General features: G+C 43.5%; 2 protein-coding genes and 1 long non-coding RNA gene across 3 annotated transcripts in view; 2 read left to right on the top strand and 1 right to left on the bottom strand.

Annotated features, from left to right (window-relative positions):
* Positions 1–14,390, top strand: part of LOC134189210 (uncharacterized) — a 28,427-nt gene extending 14,037 nt beyond the window's left edge. Inside the window, exons 8-16 of the mRNA XM_062657452.1 lie at positions 77–280; positions 361–411; positions 1,625–1,828; positions 1,901–1,951; positions 3,327–3,530; positions 3,603–3,653; positions 10,731–10,934; positions 11,007–11,057; positions 14,119–14,390. Of these exons, the coding sequence (XP_062513436.1) occupies positions 77–280; positions 361–411; positions 1,625–1,828; positions 1,901–1,951; positions 3,327–3,530; positions 3,603–3,653; positions 10,731–10,934; positions 11,007–11,057; positions 14,119–14,303 (1,205 nt within the window). The 3' untranslated portion in view covers positions 14,304–14,390. The remainder of the gene's footprint in view (positions 1–76; positions 281–360; positions 412–1,624; positions 1,829–1,900; positions 1,952–3,326; positions 3,531–3,602; positions 3,654–10,730; positions 10,935–11,006; positions 11,058–14,118) is intronic.
* Positions 14,391–15,798: 1,408 nt separating this feature from the next.
* LOC134188472 (uncharacterized) lies at positions 15,799–16,365 on the bottom strand. Its single transcript, XR_009971365.1, has 3 exons — positions 16,306–16,365; positions 15,939–16,058; positions 15,799–15,868 (listed from the first exon to the last, which is right to left on the bottom strand). It is a non-coding gene; the product is annotated as an uncharacterized LOC134188472 (long non-coding RNA).
* A 3,150-nt stretch (positions 16,366–19,515) lies between these two features.
* LOC134189209 (uncharacterized) lies at positions 19,516–19,902 on the top strand. The gene has a single exon (XM_062657451.1). The coding sequence runs from the start codon at positions 19,516–19,518 to the stop codon at positions 19,900–19,902; it is 387 nt and encodes a 128-aa protein (XP_062513435.1).
* Positions 19,903–22,003: the final 2,101 nt, after the last annotated feature.

Here is a 22,003-nt window from a genome sequence, read left to right as displayed (position 1 = left end):
TTTATATGTGGCATCGAATGTAAAGCTTTGGCTTTACTGAAATCAACTGAAAAACATTCTGATGTGGGTTTGACAGGCTTAGAAACAGATCCGGTGACAGCTGGACATTCAGGACAGACCGCTGCTAGATCAGAAGCCTCAGTGGGAGGAGAAATCGACGCTGCAAGTAAAACCGTAAATGAACCAGAAGTCACTGCTCAAGAAGAGGCCATAACTGAAGAAGCTACTACCAAAGGAGACGCTCTTGTTGTATCGAGTATATGGAAGGACAGAAACCATGGTGACTGCAACATTTTCAATGATCTAATAAAATTGTAATTGCAACCATAATAGTTATGAATATTTTGTGTTGAACTTTAGCACACGAATCTTCTGAAGACAGCAACAGTATGATAGACAAAGAAACGTCAAGTGAGTAAGCGTATCTACTTGTAGTTCTATTTTCGGTACAGTTTATTGTTTTGACTTGCACAAATATGCCATACGTGATATATTTGGTAATGATTGCTAAACGTTTTGATTTGTATTGCATACATGGTACTTACACTTTCAACATACATACAAATGTAAAGTTGAAGTAAAGTAAAATACAAATATTATGTGAAGTTAGTTCGTTCTTGTTGGTTGTACGTAGTAATTAACAACAGTGGGCAGAAAAGTTAGTCAGGCTTTTGTACTGAAATTTTAGATTAGTGGAGAAGTTTTAGAATTGTAAGGTAACGGCTATTTTTGTATTGATATTAACTGGAATGAAAGCCAGATACAGGTTTGGAGCTATTGAGAGCTTATGACAAATGTAAGATTTTATTGCACTCCATGCAACTTTCGATTTGGTGGAAGTTGTCACACTTATTCTTCAAATTAGTAGTAATGATGCTGAATGAAAATCCTTCAAAAAGAATCCTAGAACGGAAAAGTGATGACATGGAAAATGAACTGAAGTGTCAAGTCAGGCAAAAGAGGGCGCTTGCAGAAGACAACAAGAAATAGAATAAGTCAGTATGTAGAAATAAGCAATGATTGTCAAAGACGTACATTCAATCTGCAGGAAAAATGAAAAGCTTTGAATTTGCTGGGACAAAATTTGAAGAAATGGCAGTCCTTCTCTCACCTAATCAAATTTATATTACAAGCGATTTGTCTATGTATGGAAGGTTTTCCTGCTGTTCTAAATTTAAGCACTATTCACATGTAAAATTCTTGCCGGTACAGATAACATCGAAAGAAAATCCAATTAGTTAAGACTAGACTTGGCAATTGAGGATATCAATTGATAGTCCCAAAGTAGCCATTTTTGATGACAGTAGCTATTAAATAGAATGATGTTAATGACATGCTTGCTACTAAAGCCAGAAAACTAAAATTGTGGAGGTTACGTAGTCTATCTTATCACACTCGTAGATGACCAAGCAGTGACATGATATTGGCCGTGTTTACACTAGGGTTAGAAAACCCGGGTGTGCCAGTAATCTTAATGCAGCACAAGAAGCTAGTTTGTTACTGTTTACAGAATGGCATTTGTTGATATGTGGCATCGAATGTAAATCTTTGGCTGAATCATGACATTACAGTTGCAAGTGATGTTTGTTAACAACTGAAAAACATTCTGATGTGGGTTTGACAGGCTTAGAAACAGATCCTGTGACAGCTGGACATTCAGGACAGACCGCTGCTAGATCAGAAGCCTCAATGGGAGGAGAAATCGACGCTGCAAGTAAAATTGTAAATGAACCAGAACTCACTGCTCAAGAAGAGGCCATAACTGAAGAAGCTACTACCGTAGGAGACGCTCTTGTTGTATCAACTATGCGGAACGACAGAAACCATGGTGACTTTCAGTGATCTAATAAAATTATAATTGCAACCATAATAGTTATGACTATTTTGTGTCGAATTTTAGCACACGAATCTTCTGAAGACAGCAACAGTATGATAGACGAAGAAACGTCAAGTGAGTAGGCGTATCTACTTGTAGTTCTATGTTCGGTATAGTTTATTGTTTCGACTTGCACAAATATGCCATACGTGATATATTTGGTAGTGATTGCTAAACGTTTTGATTTGTATTGCATACATGGTACTTACACTTCCAACATACATACAAATGTAAAGTTGAAGTAAAGCAAAATACAAATATTATGTGAATTTAGTTCGTTCTTGTTGGTTGTACGTAGTAATTAACAACAGTGGACAGAAAAGTCAGTCAGGCTTTTGTACTAGAATTTAGATTAGTGAAGAATTTTTAAAATTGTAAGGTAGCGGCTATTTTTGTATTGATATTAACCGGAAAAGATGCTAGATACAGGTCAGCGGCGTCGCTTAATAGGGGTTAGAAGGGGCTAAAGCCCCACCACTTTTCGGGGGCGTTTTCAAAAAATTTTGGTATCAAAGACCGGAGCCAAAATCTCGGCAGCGAGTCAGCCCCACCACTTTTTGCGCCCATGTGACGCGGCTGTACAGGTTCAGAGCTACTGAGAGCTTACGACAAAAGTAAGATTCTATTGCACACCTTGCAACTTTCGATTTGATGGAAGTTGCCCCACTTATTCTTCAAATTAGTAGTAATGATGGTGAATGAAAATCCTTCAGAAAGAGTCCTAGCACGGAAACGTGATGACATGGAAAATGAACTGAAGTGTCAAGTCAGGCAATAGAGGACGCCAGCAGAAGAAAACAAGAAATAGAATAGGTTAATATGTAGAAATAAGCAATGATTGTCAAAGACGTACATTCAATCTGCAGGAAACTTGAAAAGTTTTGAATTTGTTGGGACAAAATTTGAAGAAATGGCAGTACAGTTAAACTTCTCTCACCTAATTGAAGTTATATTGTCAATATGTATGGAAGGTTTTCCTGCTGTTCTAAATTTAAGTACTATTTACATGTAAAAGCCTTGCCTGACCGATAACGTCGAAAGATATTTTAGCAAATTCCAATTAGTTAAGACTAGACTTGGCAATTGAGGATATCAATTGATAGTCCCAAAGTAGCCATTTTTGATGACAGTAGCTATTAAATAGAATGATGTTAATGACATGCTTGCTACTAAAGCCAGAAAACTAAAATTGTAGAGGTTACGTAGTCTATCTTATCACACTCATAGATGACCAAGCAGTGACATGATATTGGCCGTGTTCACACTAGGGTTAGAAAACCCGGGTTTGCCAGTAATCTTAATGCAGCACAAGAAGCTAGTTTGTTACTGTTTACAGAATGGCATTTGTTTATATGTGGCATCGAATGTAAAGCTTTGGCTGAATCATGACATTACAGTTGCAAGTGATGTTTGTTAACAACTGAAAAACATTCTGGTGTGGGTTTGACAGGCTTAGAAACAGATCCGGTGACAGCTGGACATTCAGGACAGACCGCTGCTAGATCAGAAGCCTCAATGGGAGGAGAAATCGACGCTGCAAGTAAAATTGTAAATGAACCAGAACTCACTGCTCAAGAAGAGGCCATAACTGAAGAAGCTACTACCGTAGGAGACGCTCTTGTTGTATCAACTATGCGGAACGACAGAAACCATGGTGACTTTCAGTGATCTAATAAAATTATAATTGCAACCATAATAGTTATGAATATTTTGTGTCGAATTTTAGCACACGAATCTTCTGAAGACAGCAACAGTATGATAGACGAAGAAACGTCAAGTGAGTAGGCGTATCTACTTGTAGTTCTATTTTCGATATATTTTATTGTTTCGACTTGCACAAATATGCCATACGTGATATATTTGGCAATGATTGCTAAACGTTTTGATTTGTATTGCATACATGGTACTTACACTTCCAACATACATACAAATGTAAAGTTGAAGTAAAGTAAAATACAAATATTATGTGTAGTTAGTTCGTTCTTGTTGGTTGTACGTAGTAATTAACAACAGTGGACAGAAAAGTCAGTTAGGCTTTTGTACTAGAATTTAGATTAGTGAAGAATTTTTAAAATTGTAAGGTAGCGGCTATTTTTGTATTGATATTAACCGGAAAAGATGCCAGATACAGGTCAGCGGCGTCGCTTAATAGGGGTTAGAAGGGGCTAAAGCCCCACCACTTTTCGGGGGCGTTTCAAATTTTTTAATATCAAAGACCGGAGCCAAAGTCTCAGCAGCGAGTTAGCCCCACCCCTTTTTGCGCCCACGCGCCGCCGCTGTATAGGTTTGGAGCCACGGAGAACTTACCACAAAAGTATGATTTTATTGCACACCTTGCAACTTTCGATTTGATGGAAGTTGTCACACTTATTCTTCAAATTAGTAGTAATGATGGTGAATGAAAATTCTTCAGAAAGAATCCTAGCACGGAAACGTGATGACATGGAAAATGAACTGCAGTGTCAAGTCAGGCAAAAGAGGACGCCGGCAGAGGAAAACAAGAAATAGAATAAGTCAGTATGTAGAAATAAGCAGTAATTGTCAAAGACATACATTCAATTTGCAGAAAACTTAAGATTTTGAATTTGCTGGGACAAAATGTGAAGAAATGGCAGTACAGTTAAACTTCTCTTACATAATCTAAGTTTGATTCCTTACCTTTGTCGGATCTTCATAGTCTTATATATCACCAGGTAACTTCGCCGTCAGATACCTTCACCGTACGTACTTCGCCAGACTTGCCGGAGGGAAAGTCTGGCCCCGGCGCAAAGATCGGAGCCCAGGTATGCGCATGCGTGAACCGTACCGTGCTGCAGGAGACGGTCATCAGACCGGGACTCCGACCCCCGGCCTTTCACGTTGGAATACCAACGGAGATATGGGTGGGAGGGCGAGGGACAACAAATTCTTCTGAAGCGTTGACGCTTGCAATTGCTACAATGACCGCAACACGCCTGCAGTGCCAAGTATATAGTACTTCGCGCGGATAACTCCGCCCTTAGCTACAACCCGCGCTACGGTACCGCTAGCGCGCACGACTCCGGGGTGGAATCAACTCTGTCTAACGTTGTTAAACAACATTTGATTCCTTACCTTCGTCGGATCTTCATAGTCTTATATATCACCAGGTAACTTCGCCGTCAGATACCTTCACCGGACGAACTTCGCCAGACTTGCCGGAGGGAAAGTCTGGACTCGGTGCGAGGATCGGAGCCCAGGTATGCGCATGCGTGAACCGTACCGTGCTGCAGGAGACGGTCATCAGACCAGGACTCCGACCCATGCGGGGATTTTCTTAAAATGACCAGCCCAAGCACGGTACACTGTACCAACTATCATCTCCTACCTGACGATGTGTGGCATTTCCAAGCACCGTACGTAAGAGGCTGATGCGGGCGAAACAGCTGCCGTTTATGTTGCGTTTATTCTAAAGTTGAGTTAACCATTTACTAGGTTAGTAGTGCACACACCGACCGTTAATTACGTGAGTGACTGCGAAAATTCTACTAAACTGCTGCCAGGGATTCTTATGTACGACTCAAACGCTGTACTCTTCCACCTTCCAAGGGCTTTGATTGCGGAATCGTCCAACTCTCTTGCCTTCGCTGTCGTCGCTGCGCCAATGCGGAAGCTGTGGCCTGTAAAGCCTGTGCAGTCACGTCCGGCTTCTGTGAGCGCTTGTTGAACTTCTCGGACCAGCCTATTGCGCGAGAGTGACGTGCCATCGTCGTAGAGAAATAAAGGGCCTTGCGCATTGCCTCGGAGCGCCATGTAGCTCAGCAGAGCAGCCACTGGGCAATTTTCTTGTTTCGATCGACCCAAAAAGATGTTTACACCTTGACGGAACAGGTCTGTTTTCGATTGCTTTGGTGAATGCGCACCACAGACGGAATGACATGTGAGTCGATGCTGACGTCTTGTGGAACCAGGTGAAAGAGGCGTCGGAGTTTACGGTAAACTCTCCCGCTCGCATAAAGCCAAAGAAAGCCGTGCAGACTGCAGCCCATATCATTGCGGCGTCGTAAAATGGTGATCTTTTTGCCCACACATCTTTCAAAATTCCATTCTGCCGGTGTAATGGGCACGCGCTTGTCGACCTTCAGACGCGGTCCCTGCTGACATCGAATTCCTTTCAAGACATAAGCTAGTGGTGGGAGAGTAGCGGTGAATGGGTCGCCCAAACCTGACTGGATCTGTAGGTGGCGCACTGCTGACAGGTAGCTTTTGATAGTTTTGTGATAGAGACCTTCTTCGGCTAGGTGTGAGACAAACAAACATAGGCGGTGCTCGGATGTGGAAAGAGGGATGTAGAAAAAAACGATTGCAGAATTTTAGATACCACGCTTGACCGGACGCGTATGCTTTCCTGGTAGAATCAGCTAAGCCTGACGCAAAGAAACGGCAAGCCGACGTCTCCAAGTATGGGGAGACAACAGCAGCTCCAGAAACTGTAGTGGAAGGGCCGCTGGCTGCTCGTTGAGCTGCAACGACAGACATTGATTCTTAGGCATACTGTCTCGTGACAGGGCGTCAGCCGCTACGGTAGAGACACCCGGTATGTGCGTCGAGACCCAGGTAAAAGAGTAAAAGGCTGCTAGAAAGTGCAACACCCTTAGCAATTGCATGACGATCTTATCTCGGCTAGACGATTTAGCAAGAGCCGACACCACAATCTGATTGTCACATCGAAACAGCACTATTTTGCAGCACCAATCATTTCCCCATGTAGCGCTTGCTAGTAGAATTGGTAGCAGTTCTTTGGGTGCGATGCTGATTTTCTCCCATTCACGTGACCATTTCCATTGAAGCCAGTTGCACCGCCTAATGGCTCCGCATCCCCACGATCCTGATGCGTCCGAGGTAAGCTGGATCACTGGTGGCCGTGATACCAAAGTGTTGATAATGCTTTTTCCGTTCCAGCTTTCAAGAAATGCGTCCCACCACCGAAGATTTGCCCGCGCCTCGCTGTTAATACGCCCCCAGTAATGCAATTGCTTAACGGTACCTGCAAGGTCGATTAGCCGACGCAGAAACGCTCGACCTGCTTTCACCACTGAAGTTGCGTGGTGCAGCGTACCAATCAAAGAGAGCAGCTGGCGCTTCGTGCAAGCGCGGCGCGTTAGCCATTCCGCAATTGTGGATTTTACTTTCTGCAGCTTAACGGCTGGTAAGCTGATGATCCCATCCTGCGAGTCGAGCTGCAAACCCAAACATGTCAAGCACGTTGTGGGCCCCTCGAGCTTGTTTGTAGCTACTGGCACGCCTAGCTCGTTGCATATGCAGGGTTCTCATCGCATTCCGATGCTTGCGGACGTCCGAAAAATAGGAAATCGTCCAAATAATGTATGCCGGCTGTTATGCCTCGGCAAGCCACATTAGCGCGTCTGCTGCAGCAGAAAATATCTTGGGAGCCGAGCGCAAGCCAAAAGGTAAAGCTCGGTCGAGGTACACCTTGTCTTTTTACGGTATTCCCAAGAGATGACGATCGTCTGGGTGAACGGGGATATGTCGATATGCGCTCTGTATGTCAAACTTTGCCATCATAGCCCCTGTTCCCAGCTCTCCTATTTTCCGTGCCATCACGTCTATACTAACGTATGAAAGGGAGCACAAGTTAGGTGCAATGCCATCGTTGACGCTCGCTGCGCGAGAGGATGACAAATCTACGATAAGGCGCCATCGACCTGGTGGTGAGCTTTTGGTATTACCTCCATAGGACTGATGTGAGCCTCCGCTGCTCTACGCTCGTCAGGACACGAGATACGTGCTGCCGCGCACTCTTCTTGCAAGTAACTGTCGATAACCGCGGCGTTTGCTTTTGCCGTTTTCATGTTCCTGCGGGATCGTCTTGCTTTTGCTTTGCTGTAATCGTAACCAATCTGGAATCCCCGAGACAAACCACTTACGATTTAGCTAGCGAAAACTGTATCCGGGTGGCTCGCCAGCGCTTGACGCCACGCGTCTACCATTAACGGGGACGTCCGAACCGTGTCCAGATGACGAGATGGCACCGTCGGGCGGCAGCTGTCCAAGGCTAGCAGGTCTTCGGTGTAACGGTAGCGCGATCCTTGTACATTGCCCCACTCTTGGGTATTTCGCAATCGACGATAAGTGTCGAAAGAGGAGCCTGCCAAACAATGCGCTAGTCAGACCGAAGAACGCTTATTGTACGAGTTACACACTTATAGTTGCCAAGGGCCCATGAGGCTTACGTATAAGGGGCTATTACACGCTCCAACTCAAAAACAGAACACACACACCACAACAATATCCTGCAAGTAAGCAATCCAATCAGCAATTACAAGCGCAAATACTAAGCGCAACAATATATTGTTGGCTTATTGCCTTCCGCTGTCCTGTCCTCTGCTGGACGCTGTTGGCTTTCCAGAGGCTGTCGGTGTAGCTGTGCGTTGCTCTGGGCACTCGCGCATCCTGTGGTTGCTTTGACAGCGCAAGCAAATATGCCGAAACGTGCAGTCGGGATAGCCGGCACAACTACTAAAATTATAATTACGGCAAATTGGCTTTGGACCATCCCATTGCCTGTCACGTCGGTATCTTGATCTGTCTCCCGACAGCGTTCTCGAGGCTGGTCCGGCTTCACGCAGAATTTGCTGTGGAGCGTCGTTTGGTTCTAACACGCAAGAACCGGGAGCATGATCTGCTTCTAGGCAGTGAAAGCACCTCGCCGTTGGCGCTTGGTCCATTGCCAAGATTGTCGCAGCAAAGAGAGGCGCGTGCAACTGGCTCCAAGAAAGACTGCAGTTGGAAGCCGACAACTGCCGAAAGCGCACGTCGTATAACAGCCAGCCTGTCCCGCTGTGGCACGACGCTTCGTGCGCTACAAGCCGCAAGTACGCCATCACTTCCTGCGCCCGGGCAGTGTGCTTCCGCAGAAGAATCCCAGCGTATGTAGCAAAACACTGCACCCACGTGGGCAGTGTCGTGATCTGACGCAGGCGACGACGATTGGCTTGTTCCACTGTAGCTTGCATGCGCCGCAGTAGGTCCAAGTTATCTGGAAGAAGCTCCGCAAAGTCCACGTACTCCTGTGCCTGGATTAGTCGAACCAGACGAGCGGGTATTGGCGTGGTTCTTTCTCCCACAATGCAAGCTTCCGCGCTAGAGCTGAGCGCTGTTACTGTCGGCGCCACCGCATCGACGCTGACAGACGTGGATAGGCTTGGCCCTAACGATGGCACAGTCGATGGCTGCATTAAAGAAACACTGTGAATTGCGGATGCTGCTGGTAGCGCTCCGAGCGTCTGTTCTGCAACAGCGCACGACGAAACATTTTATATGACTACGTTCAGCACTACAGCATGGACGAGTATAAACAAGCGAAGCATGCTTTAACTACTTTTTTTGGCATACCAGACTACGTGATTACGACCCAACGGAGCCGTAGCCGATTTACCAACTATAGACCTATGCTAATTACTCACCGACCACAGTGGATGTAGCGGACTTGCCCGCCGGACGTAGTTATTTACCACCATTCTTCCGCTGTAGTCACTTGATCCGCCGTGCAGCTATAGTCGAAGCTAATTGCCGTTTTGCGGAACTACCCAGCTCCAGCTGTTAGACAGACATTGACTAAGTTACGTCCGCGCCGCTAGAGCCGACTCGGACCGACTGTTGCCGACCCTAGCTGAATAAGCGACGCCGCGTTATTAACTAAGTTAAGTCTTGCGGCGCTGCTAGAGCCGACCTGCTCGCCTTTTCTGAATGCCGACACGTGCATCTGACTGCAATATAGTATAACCTCGAGTTTATAGCCTTGACTGTCTGTCTCTGGTTATAAGCGTCGAACCGCCTCCGGCGCATTGCTGCTCGCTGCGTGGCTATACCTAAACCGGTGCATATGTAACTGCAAGCACATGCATGCTGTCACGATAACTTATTCTTATGTCCTGCGCTGCTACGCTGCCCGGCGTTGGTGCCTATAGTAGGCTGCAGTTTATGTATTATTCCCCTAGCTCCGAACGTATCTGAGGCAGCTTGAGATTGAGAGGCGAGTTTCTCTTGATCTTCTTTCAGAGCAGCCCGAGCAGCCTCTTTGGGCGTCTCTGCCATCAGGCCCTTAAGTTCAGCCAAGGACATGGTCACCGACGGGCTATCCTGGTCTTCCATCACAATATTTTTTGGAGCGCTGACAACAAATTCTTCTGAAGCGTTGACGCTTGCAATTGCTACAATGACCGCAACACGCCTGCAGTGCCAAGTATATAGTACTTCGCGCGGAAAACTCCGCCCTTAGCTACAACGCGCGCTACGGCACCGCTAGCGCGTATGACTCCGGGGTGGAATCAAGTCTGTCTAACGTTGTTAAACAACATTATATTACACACGATTTGTCTATGTATGGAAGGTTTTCTTGCTGTTCTAAATTTAAGTACTATTTACATGTAGAAGCCTTGTCTGTACAGATAACGTCGAAAGATATTTTAGCCAAATCAAATTAGTTAATTAAGACTAGACTTCGCAATTGAGAATATCAATTGATAGTCCCAAAGTAGCCATTTTTGATGACAGTAGCTATTAAATAGAATGATGTTAATGACATGCTTGCTACTAAAGCCAGAAAACTAAAATTGTGGAGGTTACTTAGTCTATCTTATCACACTCGTTGATGACCAGCAGTGACATGATATTGACCGTGTTCACACTAGGGTTAAAATACCCGGGTTTGCCAGTAATCTTAATGCAGCACAAGAAGCTAGTTTGTTACTGTTTACAGAATGGCATTTGTTTATATGTGGCATCGAATGTAAAGCTTTGGCTGAATCATGACATTACAGTTGCAAGTGATGTTTGTTAACAACTGAAAAACATTCTGATGTGGGTTTGACAGGCTTAGAAACAGATCCGGTGACAGCTGGACATTCAGTACAGACCGCTGCTAGACCAGAAGCCTCAATGGGAGGAGAAATCGACGCTGCAAGTAAAATTGTAAATGAACCAGAACTCACTGCTCAAGAAGAGGCCATAACTGAAGAAGCTACTACCGTAGGAGACGCTCTTGTTGTATCAACTATGCGGAACGACAGAAACCATGGTGACTTTCAGTGATCTAATAAAATTATAATTGCAACCATAATAGTTATGACTATTTTGTGTCGAATTTTAGCACACGAATCTTCTGAAGACAGCAACAGTATGATAGACGAAGAAACGTCAAGTGAGTAGGCGTATCTACTTGTAGTTCTATTTTCGATATATTTTATTGTTTCGACTTGCACAAATATGCCATACGTGATATATTTGGTAATGATTGCTAAACGTTTTGATTTGTATTGCATACATGGTACTTATACTTCCAGCATACATACAAATGTAAAGTTGAAGTAAAGTAAAATACAAATATTATGTGAAGTTAGTTCGTTCTTGTTGGTTTTACGTAGTAATTAACAACAGTGGACAGAAAATTCAGTCAGGCTTTTGTACTAGAATTTAGATTAGTGAAGAATTTTTAATAATGTAAGGTAACGACTACTTTTTGTATTGATATTAATTGTTCGGAGCTACTGAGAGCCTAGGACAAAAGTAAGATTTTATTGCATACCATGCAACTTTCGATTTGACGGAAGTTGTCACACTTATTCTTCAAATTATTCGAAATGATGCTGATGAAAATCCTTCAAAAAGAATCCCAGCACGGAAACGTGATGACATGGAAATGAACTGAAGTGTCAAGTCAGGCAAAAGAGGACGCCGGCAGAAGAAAACGAAGAAATAGAATAAATATGTAGAAATAATCAATGATTGTCAAAGACGTACATTCAATCTGCAGAAAACTTGAAAATTTTGAATTTGTTGGGACAAAATTTGAAGAAATGGCAGTACAGTTAAACTTCTCTTACCTAATCGAAGTTATATTACAAGCGATTTGTCTATGTCCGTAATGTTTTCGTGCTGTTTTAAATTTAAGTCCTATTTACATGTTAAAAGTATTGCCTGTACAGATAACGTCGAAAGACATTTTAGCAAATCAAATTAGTTAAGACTAGACTTCGCAATTGAGAATATCAATTGATAGTCCCAAAGTAGCCATTTTTGATGACAGTAGCTATTAAATAAAATGACGTTAATGACATGCTTGCTACTAAAGCCAGAAAACTAAAATTGTAGAGGTTGCGTAGTGTATCTTGTCACACTCGTAGATGACCAGCAGTGACATGATATTGGCCGTGTTCATACTAGCGTTAGAAAACCCGGGTTTGCGCTATTTAATCATAACACCCTGCTGTGCTGTCATGCGCAAGGTGTGTTCTCACATGTTGAGCTTGTCCAGTTGCCTCTAATTAGTCATAATAGGCTGTGTGAACTCTATCAGACTGCAACTGAGTGTATCATGTACGTGTACGGTACTCAGTTTTCGCGCAAGAATTGAAACGTTTTCCCACCGCTTTCCGTCTTCAAGTGCCTTCTCCAGATGTAGGGACCACATGTGTGTGATAGAACAGCAACAGTTACCTGAATTTGCGGATGCGACAACGTCTTTCGCTACAGAATTCTGCAAGCCGTGCTGAGGATTCCATTTGCTGAAGAAAAAACTGCCAGACCAAGGGCACTATTCTTTGATTCATTGCTGCGATACGCTATTAATATGAATAAACTGGAATGTTTTGACAAGCGGTAAACCCAGCGCAATTACCCTACTTTACAACAGGGCTAAACTTTTTAGGCTAGCCATGCTCTAACCCACGTACATTCCTGTTGTAAATTGGCCCGATTATTCGAATTGGCTGTGCAAAACCAGTTCTAAACCCTAGTGTGAACACGGCAGTTGTCTACTTTCTCTATCTCACCTAGCATGCTATCTAGCAGTATTATTGCTATTGACGTAGCTCAATGGCGTAGGAAGATGCTAACGAGCGGGGGGATGTACCGTAGATGTCATCAAAAAGCACTTCGCTTGCCAGACCTTAAACAAAAGTCAGTAGCACAGAAAATTTCAATTCCTACAGTGAGCAAGTGAAGCCCCCAGCCCCCTCGGTTCGTACGCCGGTGACGTTCTTAGTAACGTACGAGTTGTTGTAGTTCAAATCTTGGAAGTAAAATTTCATACCAAATGATGCCTGTCTAAATTCCCGGCATTTGTTGAATATAGCTTGATTAGCTTGCGAATCTGAAGACTTAATTAATAGTTTGATTACGTAGTTAGTCCGTTAACATTACGATGTGCTTTGTGTTGGTCGTGTACGTATATTTATTGTCATGACCGTATTATAGTATCGTGGATGTACATATTTTCGCAATCGTTTTGATAATAACACATTTCAGCGTTGTTGCTGTGGCAACAGAGCTAAACTTGGATCCAGAAAGTCCTCAATTGTCTTCAAGAGAGCCCAAGACTTTAGTACTTTGATGTACCACACTGATGTACCACACACAATGCAACACCGACATGCAGGTCTACTTGGGAAGACAGCCTCCTGACTTGCAATTTCATGAGATTTATTATTAGTTTAGGCTATTATAAAACTTTGTATTTTTGTTTTAAATACACTCAAACTCCCCTTATCCGGACGCCCCATATCCGGGCACGTCCGTCTACCGGACACCCCCGTATTGCACAATTGCATCACGTGTATTGCGCGTGGTCCACGTGCACGAGGTCGAGGCAAAGGTCGTGTAATCAAAAGTCCAGTACTAGTCCAGTTTCTTGTCGACAGATAGCCATACTTAGGTGCTAGTTTCTTATTTACAGCTTGTAAGACTTACCTGAAGATGTCTGAGACTAGACCAACGCAGACGCCTGCCCCGCAGAAGCGAAAGAGGTCTGTGATGACGCTCGAGACAAAGATCAGTGTACAGTGTACATGTACATCTATTATGTACGTATGTGCATTCACTTACATGTAGGGATGCAAAATTGAATGTTAATCATACAGGTGTACATATTGAGCAAAATGTGGGGGTGTTCCCAGATGTGGCCGTTTCTGAGTTATGGGCAGTGTCCGGTCCCAAGCTGCCCGGATAAGGGGAGTTTGAGTGTATGTCTGATACACATTGATATTTTTCTTGGCTTATATTGCAGGTAGTTGACGAACAGGAATGTTGACTGTTGCATCTCATTTTAGCTTCTGAAAATGTGTTTGTCAAATAGAGATAGCCCAAAAATGTCGCAATTTAACGTGACACTTCAATGCCAGTCATATTAGCAGATCGAATAATATTACTGTTTGCATTCCTTGGCTATATTTCTTAGAAGTGACATTGAAAATTTTGTTTATTAGATTCATCATCACAAGACAGAAGTATTGGTCAAACCAGACAGCTGCAATCCTTATCGGATCGATGTCTCGGTTTCTTTGTGATAGGATTTATTTTGGGAGCTTTAATTAATAACTATTTCACTTACTGGGACAAGATAATTTGGGGGCTTGTCCTATTATGGTACTTTTATGTTAAATTGCTCTAGCTTAACATTGTCAGATTGTGACGTAGCAGCAGATTATGAGTAATTTAGTATGCTACTCAAAGTTTGTGAAAAATCTTTCCACATATTAAAATTCAATGTTATGAAAATGTTCAATTTTCGAACGTTTTGTTTTTGGACTCTATAGCTGTTAACCATAAGCGACTAGGATTGTTTACTATTTTAGCTGTTGAAATAGGAGAAGGTGAGAGTTAGTTTCTTGCACAGCCCCTCTTAAAGGGTAACTGACATGAAAAAAATCGAAAATTATTTTATTGCATTTTTCGTTTGTTTTTAATGTTCTTATGCCCCAAAAATTAAAACTTTAATTTTTGAAGCTACATTCGTGAAGATATCGAGGCGTAAGCGTACCCGCCGTGACGTCACAAGAGGAACGAAGTGGCTAGAGCGCATGCTGGCAATAGAAAATGTCTGACGAGATAGTACTCCTCTGGTTGCCTGCTGGCTGCAGTAATGTGCTCAGAAAGAAAGCATGGCTTTGATTTGCTTCTCCAGTAATACCAAGATGTCAAAGAAATGAGCAGCGCAAGGAAGCAGGGGCGCATTTCTTTATTCTCCACCGACTAATCCGGTTGAGGTGGTGGACCTCCACCGGATTAGCCGTATGTATTCCGGTGGAGGCGGATTAGTGTGGAATAAAGAAACATGCCGGTGGAGGTGAGCATGCGCATTCGGATAATATTGCGAAATGGATCGTTCTTGCCCTACGTGCATGGCTATTGTTGCATTTGCAGCTTCCCTAGATTACAGACTAGATTACAGTCTGCAAGAGACTCTACATTGAACGTCTGTCTTCTTTCCGCCATTCTTTGTAGCAGTGAGCATGCGCAGTGATCTACCTCCACCGGACCTCCACCAGCGCAACCAGCGAAAGGCTGGTGGAGCTGGTCGGTGGAGCTAAAAGAAACGCGCAGGAACTCCACCACCTAATCCGGATTAGACGGTGGATGCTAAAGAAACGCGCCCCAGGCGAGAAATCGGTGGGATGGGCCAAGCGCACGTCTAGTGCGTATTCTCAGCCGGAATGTTTTGAAAGGGAGGATAACGTTAGTGAGTCACTTACTGTGAGGCTTTGCGCTATTGTCCAAGGTAAAAGGAGACTGAGGCCTGAAGCATCAAGCTGCGCTGGTGATTTGTGTGCTAGGAAGCCATTGAGAGGATTGCAGAGAAAGTCAACAAATACAGAAGGGGAGAAAAGGCTGAAAGAAAGCGTGAGAAATGAAGTGGAAGTCATGTAGAAATCATCAACTCACAAGACTCCGTGTGCTGGAAGTGGGTTGGAGAGAACATGAGTTGTACTGTCATCCATACTCACTAATTAATTGAATCATGAATTGATATCAGAAATCCAGATCTAACTGGCTTCTTCTCACCTTTTTCATTTTAAACAAACGAATATTTGAGAATTAGTCAATCACGCATGGTCAAAGCAAACAAGATTATGAAATCTAATTTATGAGGATGTTGGAAACTGCTGTAAAAGGATGGGTGGAAGGATTGTTGATAATTGATTACAATCTTCAGAAGTTTCAATCAACTCTCACAACCTACAAACAAAAATAACACCATTCACTGGTAGTTCCAGTGACAATTATGTTTCACATGAAAAAACCTAACCATATAATTATTGATGGCTTTCTTTTACTTGAGATACTCTATAATGTCTCATAGTGCCTTCTGACGTTTAAATTGTGACCTCATGGAATTTCCATTTTATACAAAGCAGCCTACAACAATCTGTAAAAACAACATTACTTTTATTGATATTGTATTGCATGTGTGCTAGCATTTCTATATAACAAAGCTACTGTGTGAAGTACAACAGAAAATAAAAAGAGCCATTTTGGCAAGACATTGTAAGTACATAGACAGTAATTCTAAACAACCAGACACACACCACCACTACCAACAACAATAACAACAACAACAACAATTGGCATTGCAACCAACAGTAAGGAATGAAAAAAACTGTGCACTCATATACCTGCGAATGCTACGTACTGGAGTCCAGGACTAACACCAGGACACTGATCAGATTCTTCAGCGTTGTCGACGTAATCCACATCAACATCAAGAGAAGCTCATCTTTTCGGTTCAAACTTACTTTCACGCTCTAGCAGTAGGTAGAAATTAGTCACAAGCAACTCTATCGATCGTAGAATTTTACAAAACTTACCCTTCATTTCTTATTCTTTCTTTCAGCCTTTCTCTTTTTGACGTTCTCACATTGTCACGTTGCAATGGCTTCGTCCAGTATAAATCGCCAGCGCAGCTTGCTGCTTCAGGCTTCAGTCTTCTTTTACCTTGGGGTAAAGCCCAAAGCCTCCTACTAACGTAATCCTCCGTTTAGAAACATTCCGGCTAAGAATACGCACTAGACGGGTCTGAACGTGTGGTTGGCCCATCCCACCGATTTCGCTTGTTACACTCGCGTTGCCCATTACTTTCACATCTTGGCATTGTCGGAGAAGCGAATCAAAGCCACACTTCCTTTCTGAGCGCATTGCTGCAGCCAGCAGACATGTCAGTTACTCTTTAACGCGCTCGAGAAGAGTGGAGAGGGGGCCATGCCCGCTGGTTGTTAGTATTATATTACAGTTTTGATTGGGGTTAAATTTGTAGGTAAGAAAGTAAACAGTCGTTGCATATTGAAGTTATTGATCTAGAGACACAACTGTTAAAACATTCAAATCATGTTTTCGTACCATTTGGTTTTGTGGTATTTAAAATTTAGCAAATTCTTATTTACACACACACGCACGCACACACACACACACACACACACACACACACACACACACACACACACACACACACACACACACACGCTCACGCTCACACAACCATCCACCAATCCAAGTTCTGCCTTCACTTGAGTAAGTGGTGTAGGCCACATTGTTGGGTCACTTCGCAGGACTTTATTGCCGCCAAAGTAATCTCTGGACTCTGTTCGTATTGTGATTGCAGAACGTCGCATGATTTCTATAACCTTGCTGTTCAAAGTTTTGGTGGCAGTGACAACAAAAGAGGAATGCTTGAACTGCTGCTCCATGTTTCTGCCTTTGGTGATTGACAAGACCTGCCTTATTTTGGGCTGTAAAAGTGCAACCAGGTTGAGTAGACTAAAGTTAGATTTGATCTAATTCGAGCACCGCTTTATAAGCGGAAGCAAGTACTCGTCCAGATCTCGAGTCCTTATTTTATGCTCTCTAATCTTGTTCATATTACTGGCATCGTTGGGAAGATACTCGATGTATTCGAATCGATTCGTCCTCGATAGAACTCTAAACACTCGAAAGTAAGGTGATACTATCTTGGTCGTTTCCATCACTATATTAAATGTTACATAAAAATTCACCTCAATCGTTTAACCCCCAGCTACTTTTCCACTACCTGCAATAATATTTCTCAAGATGGTAAGAGATTGGTCGTCGACGAGTTTCTTGGAGCACTCTTGCAATACTTTCTTAACCTGTGGACTAGAGGCCAACGTGTTGATCATCTCTTTATAGGAGGTAAAGCAATAAGCTGGAGAATGAGTGCCAAGACTTTGTTGCGAGCGATCTGTTTCAATTTGGCGGCTGCAAGATCTTGGGCCATATAAATCGCTTTCTGAGGTGCTTCCAGCCCTTGTCGATCACTTTTGTGTCGAATCTTCTCCCTTGCTAATAGCCAAATCTAGTCTTTACCTTAGTTACTAGATCTTCTCCTAGAGTCAAATATTTTGGTGCCTAATTTGAATAATCTTTGTCTGTGTTCAGGACCATCTTGGATCCCGTTTTCACGATGTTTTTGGCAGCATCCCATAGATTACACAAGAGGGATCCACCGATGATCTTCATACGATACGATAGATAGCGCCTATACAACATCATATATTTTATAGGTTGCATAGTTTTGATGTGCAGTAGGAAAGTCGTTTTCTTTCCATTGAAATCGACGTGTCTTCTATCCTGATGGGTAACACGCATAGTGATACTGGGGATTGACTCTGTTTGGCTCATGCGAATGTAGTTCATCTGATTCAGTTTGATAGAGAGCAGTGATTTTGGTGGTCTGTTGGGGGAAAAGCTGTAGATGGCATCGCTGGTGTTGCCGTTCAAGTAGCTAAAGGATATGAAAGAGCATCGTATCAGCACTGAATGGATATTGGTGATGTTGACTTGTCTTTGGCTATCGTGCAATCCATCCTATTCGAAGATCTCTCCATTAAATTCCAATATCTCTCAACCCTTTCTGAATGTGAAATCGACTTTGTAGCCATCAGTGAGAAAGACTCGTGATTTCAAGGTATTGTAATTGCGTTGTATCGTTATACCATCTTCATAATCACCGTTATTTCGTAGTAAATGTTTGATTTCTAAGTTCAAGTCTGTGGGGTTATAAGCACTCGTAGTATGCGAATTCTAATCATCATTGTCCCACCATTCCAGTAGCGGAACACATTGTTTTCTTTCGTGATATTGTACCACGGATACCACATATCACTGGTGATCAACGCCAGTTCATCATCAACATTCTTGTCGAGGACAAGAAGTGGGTTTACCTCCACAGCAAACTCAGAACTCAAACGACTTGTGGCGGCCGCCTCGCTGTCTAATGCTACCGTTTCACCCATGGCACTAAATATAGAATTAGATAAGATTTTCTCTCGTTTCGCGAATATGTTTGCATATATCCAAGTACTCAGCTTGTGTAAACTCTTTCTCCCGATACAATCGAGTCGCATAATCCAGGATGATATCGGTCAAAGTAGCATAGACAGTGCCGGCTCTGGACCACCTCTGTAGGGCTTCTAGGAAGTCACTACAGCTTGCACATCCCACGTCTGTAAGGCTTCTAAGAAGCCAATACTGCTCGCACGAGTGGTCCAGCTTTTTCCCCATTTAGTTACTTGGTCCATTCCCTATCTTCCTTCCGTGAGTCTAACGAATGTATAGATCTTGTCATAGGCGTAGGACGAGGTCCAGCAGGTCCGGCCAATATTCGAAAAGACCACTTTCGCCAGATGCTCAATAGCATCAACTTTCGTTTTACGGGTATAGCCGATCAAACAAGTAATATATTGGTGATTTTGGCGTAACCTCGTGCAGCCAGGCCATTACTTTCCATACTTTGAAGTACTGAACTGCGAGGATAACAGACCCGGATTCGGGAAGTGTGACTTCAACGAAAGTGTGCTGCAGTGATACGTATGGCTTCGTCCGATCTTCCCGACAATCCCCATCCTAGATCTTTCACCTTTCCCAAGCGCTCATTTGAGAAGAAGGCGACAGTTATGAGGTCATTCCGAGCTTCCTGGTTTGACAAATGGACATGGATCCACTACAGCGAGTGTATCGACGCTGCTTTCTGTCATGTTTGCGCGAAGGCAGAACAACAAGAAAAGCTCCAGGGTTTCAAGAAGGATTTGGCATTTATAAGGAATGGATTCAGCAACTGGGAAGATGCTACAGAGGGATTTTGCTGCCACGAGAAGAGTCGGTGCCATCAAGATGCAGTGCAGATGATAATCGTTCTTCCCACACTGTACGTGACGTTGGCGAATCGCTATCCATGGCGCATGCTCAAAGTAAAGTAAAGAACCAGAAGACCCTTGCAGCGCCCGATCCAGGAATTTTTGAAAGAAGGGTTCACCGTTAGCAGTTATTTATAGCATTACTAATTTTCTCTTTCTAATGAAATTATATAAAATTATTGAACCACGCCTATTGGAAAAGAGGGGGTTAAACCCCCTGAACCCCCTCTGGATCCGGCCCTGCCCTTGTCAATATCCTTCAAAACGTAAAGTTCCTGGGCAGACAAGGCCTTGCCTTACGTGGCCACGACGATAGAGAAAGCAACTTTGTGCAGCTCTTTAAACTTAAGGAATTAGACAATCCAGAAATGAGTGGCCGGTTGGAGAAGACAAAGGACAAGTATGTAGGTCCACAAGTCCAGAATGAAATGCTGCAGATGATGTCTTTGAGCATCCTTTGATCCATCACTGCCAATCTTCACTCCTCTGATTGGTTTACTGTCATGGCAGATGAGTGCACTGGCATGTCAAACAAGGAACAACTGGCTATCTGTTATCGTTGGGCTACTACTGACCTTGAAGTTCATGAGGAGTTTGTTGGACTTTACGAGATTGATGACATCTCAGCTACTACGTTGTGCAAATTCTGCAAGACTGCCTAATTCGCATAAATCTGCAATGGAACCGATGTAGAGGGCAATGTTATGATGGTGCCAGCAACAAGGCTGGATCCAGGAATGGTGTTGCAACACACATTCTTACTAGAGAGACCAGAGCTCTGTATACACATTGCTATAGGCATGACCTCAATTTTGCAATGTGTGATATCATTGAACAATGCAAGTTGACCAGAGATGCCATAGATGTTACTCACGAAATCAGCAAGCTGGTGAAGTTTTCGCCAAAGCAAAATGCACAGTTTGACCAACTTACACAGAGTTGTCGCCAGATCTCCCAGGCTTCAGGGTACGTTGTCCCACAAGCTGGACTGTGCGAGCAAAACCTTACAGAGCGTACAGGATAATTATTGTGTGTTTACAAGATCTGGGATTTAGTCCTCGATGGAAATGTTAATCCTGATATCAGAGCACGTGTGACCGGTGTTTGAGCCCAGATGGAATCATTCGACTACTATTTTGGCATTAGTGTTGCTAAATCAGTTCTTGATCATGGCGATAACTTGTCAGGCTCTCCAAGGCACTGCCGTTTCTGCAGCTGGAGGCCAGCGTTTGGCATCTTTGACCGCCAAAACTCTTGCCAAGATGCGCACTGCCGAAAGCTTCACTCTATTTTGGGATTTGTTAAAGAAGACCCAGGGTTCACTTCATGTAAATGAGCCCAGGCTCTCTCGCCGTCGGAGAGCGCCTCAGCGGTTAGACACAGCCAATGGATCAGAATATTTCCCAGTAATGGTAGACGACCACTATCGTCAGATTTATTTTGAAGTCTTAGACTATGCTATCATCAACGCGAGGTTTGATCAACCTGAGTATGCAATGTACCGCCAACTGGAAGACCTCCTCCTCAAAACAGTGCATGCAGAAGATGCCAGCAACAAATTCAGGTCGGTGACAGACTACTATGGCGATGACTTCGCCACAGATCGCCTGACAGTGCAGTTGACATCACTAGCGGACCAATTTGATGGAAGCAAAGAACCGTGTCTCCAGGATATCCTGACTTATGTAAAAGAGTTTCCTTCTGCAGAACGTGTCATCTTTTCAAAAGTGTTGAAGTTCTTAGGCTCAGCTTAGTTAAGCCTTTCACCAACGCCAACAGTGAGCGTTCCTTTTCAGCCATGCGCAGGTTGAAGACATATTTACGTTCTACAATGGGCCAGACTCGACTAAATGCTGTGATGTTGCTTCATGTGCACAAGGAAAAGACAGACCAACTGTCAATTATAGACCTCGCAAACACGTTTGCCAGTAGTAATGAACACAGAAAGATTGTTTTGGCACTTTCTCTGAGAAGGATATGTAAACACTAATTGGTGCCTGTGTGTGTGTGTGTGTGTGTGTGTGTGTGTGTGTGTGTGTGTGTGTGTGTGTGTGTGTGTGTGTGTGTGTGTTGAGACTGCTTGTAAAATACATCTCTAGATGTGACATGGAGTCGACTATCAACGTTCCAGAGAGATCTGAACTATGATATAGTGTTGCCCTAC

Source organism: Corticium candelabrum, chromosome 13, assembly GCF_963422355.1.
Source record: "Corticium candelabrum chromosome 13, ooCorCand1.1, whole genome shotgun sequence".
Lineage (NCBI taxonomy): Eukaryota > Metazoa > Porifera > Homoscleromorpha > Homosclerophorida > Plakinidae > Corticium > Corticium candelabrum.
Note: the sequence above shows the minus strand (reverse complement) of the source record. Positions and strands in the feature narration are given on the sequence as shown.

Bases quoted from the DNA above. Each gene is read 5' to 3' on its own strand.
- LOC134189209 (XM_062657451.1), top strand. From the start codon at position 19,516: ATGGCTTCGTCCGATCTTCCCGACAATCCCCATCCTAGATCTTTCACC.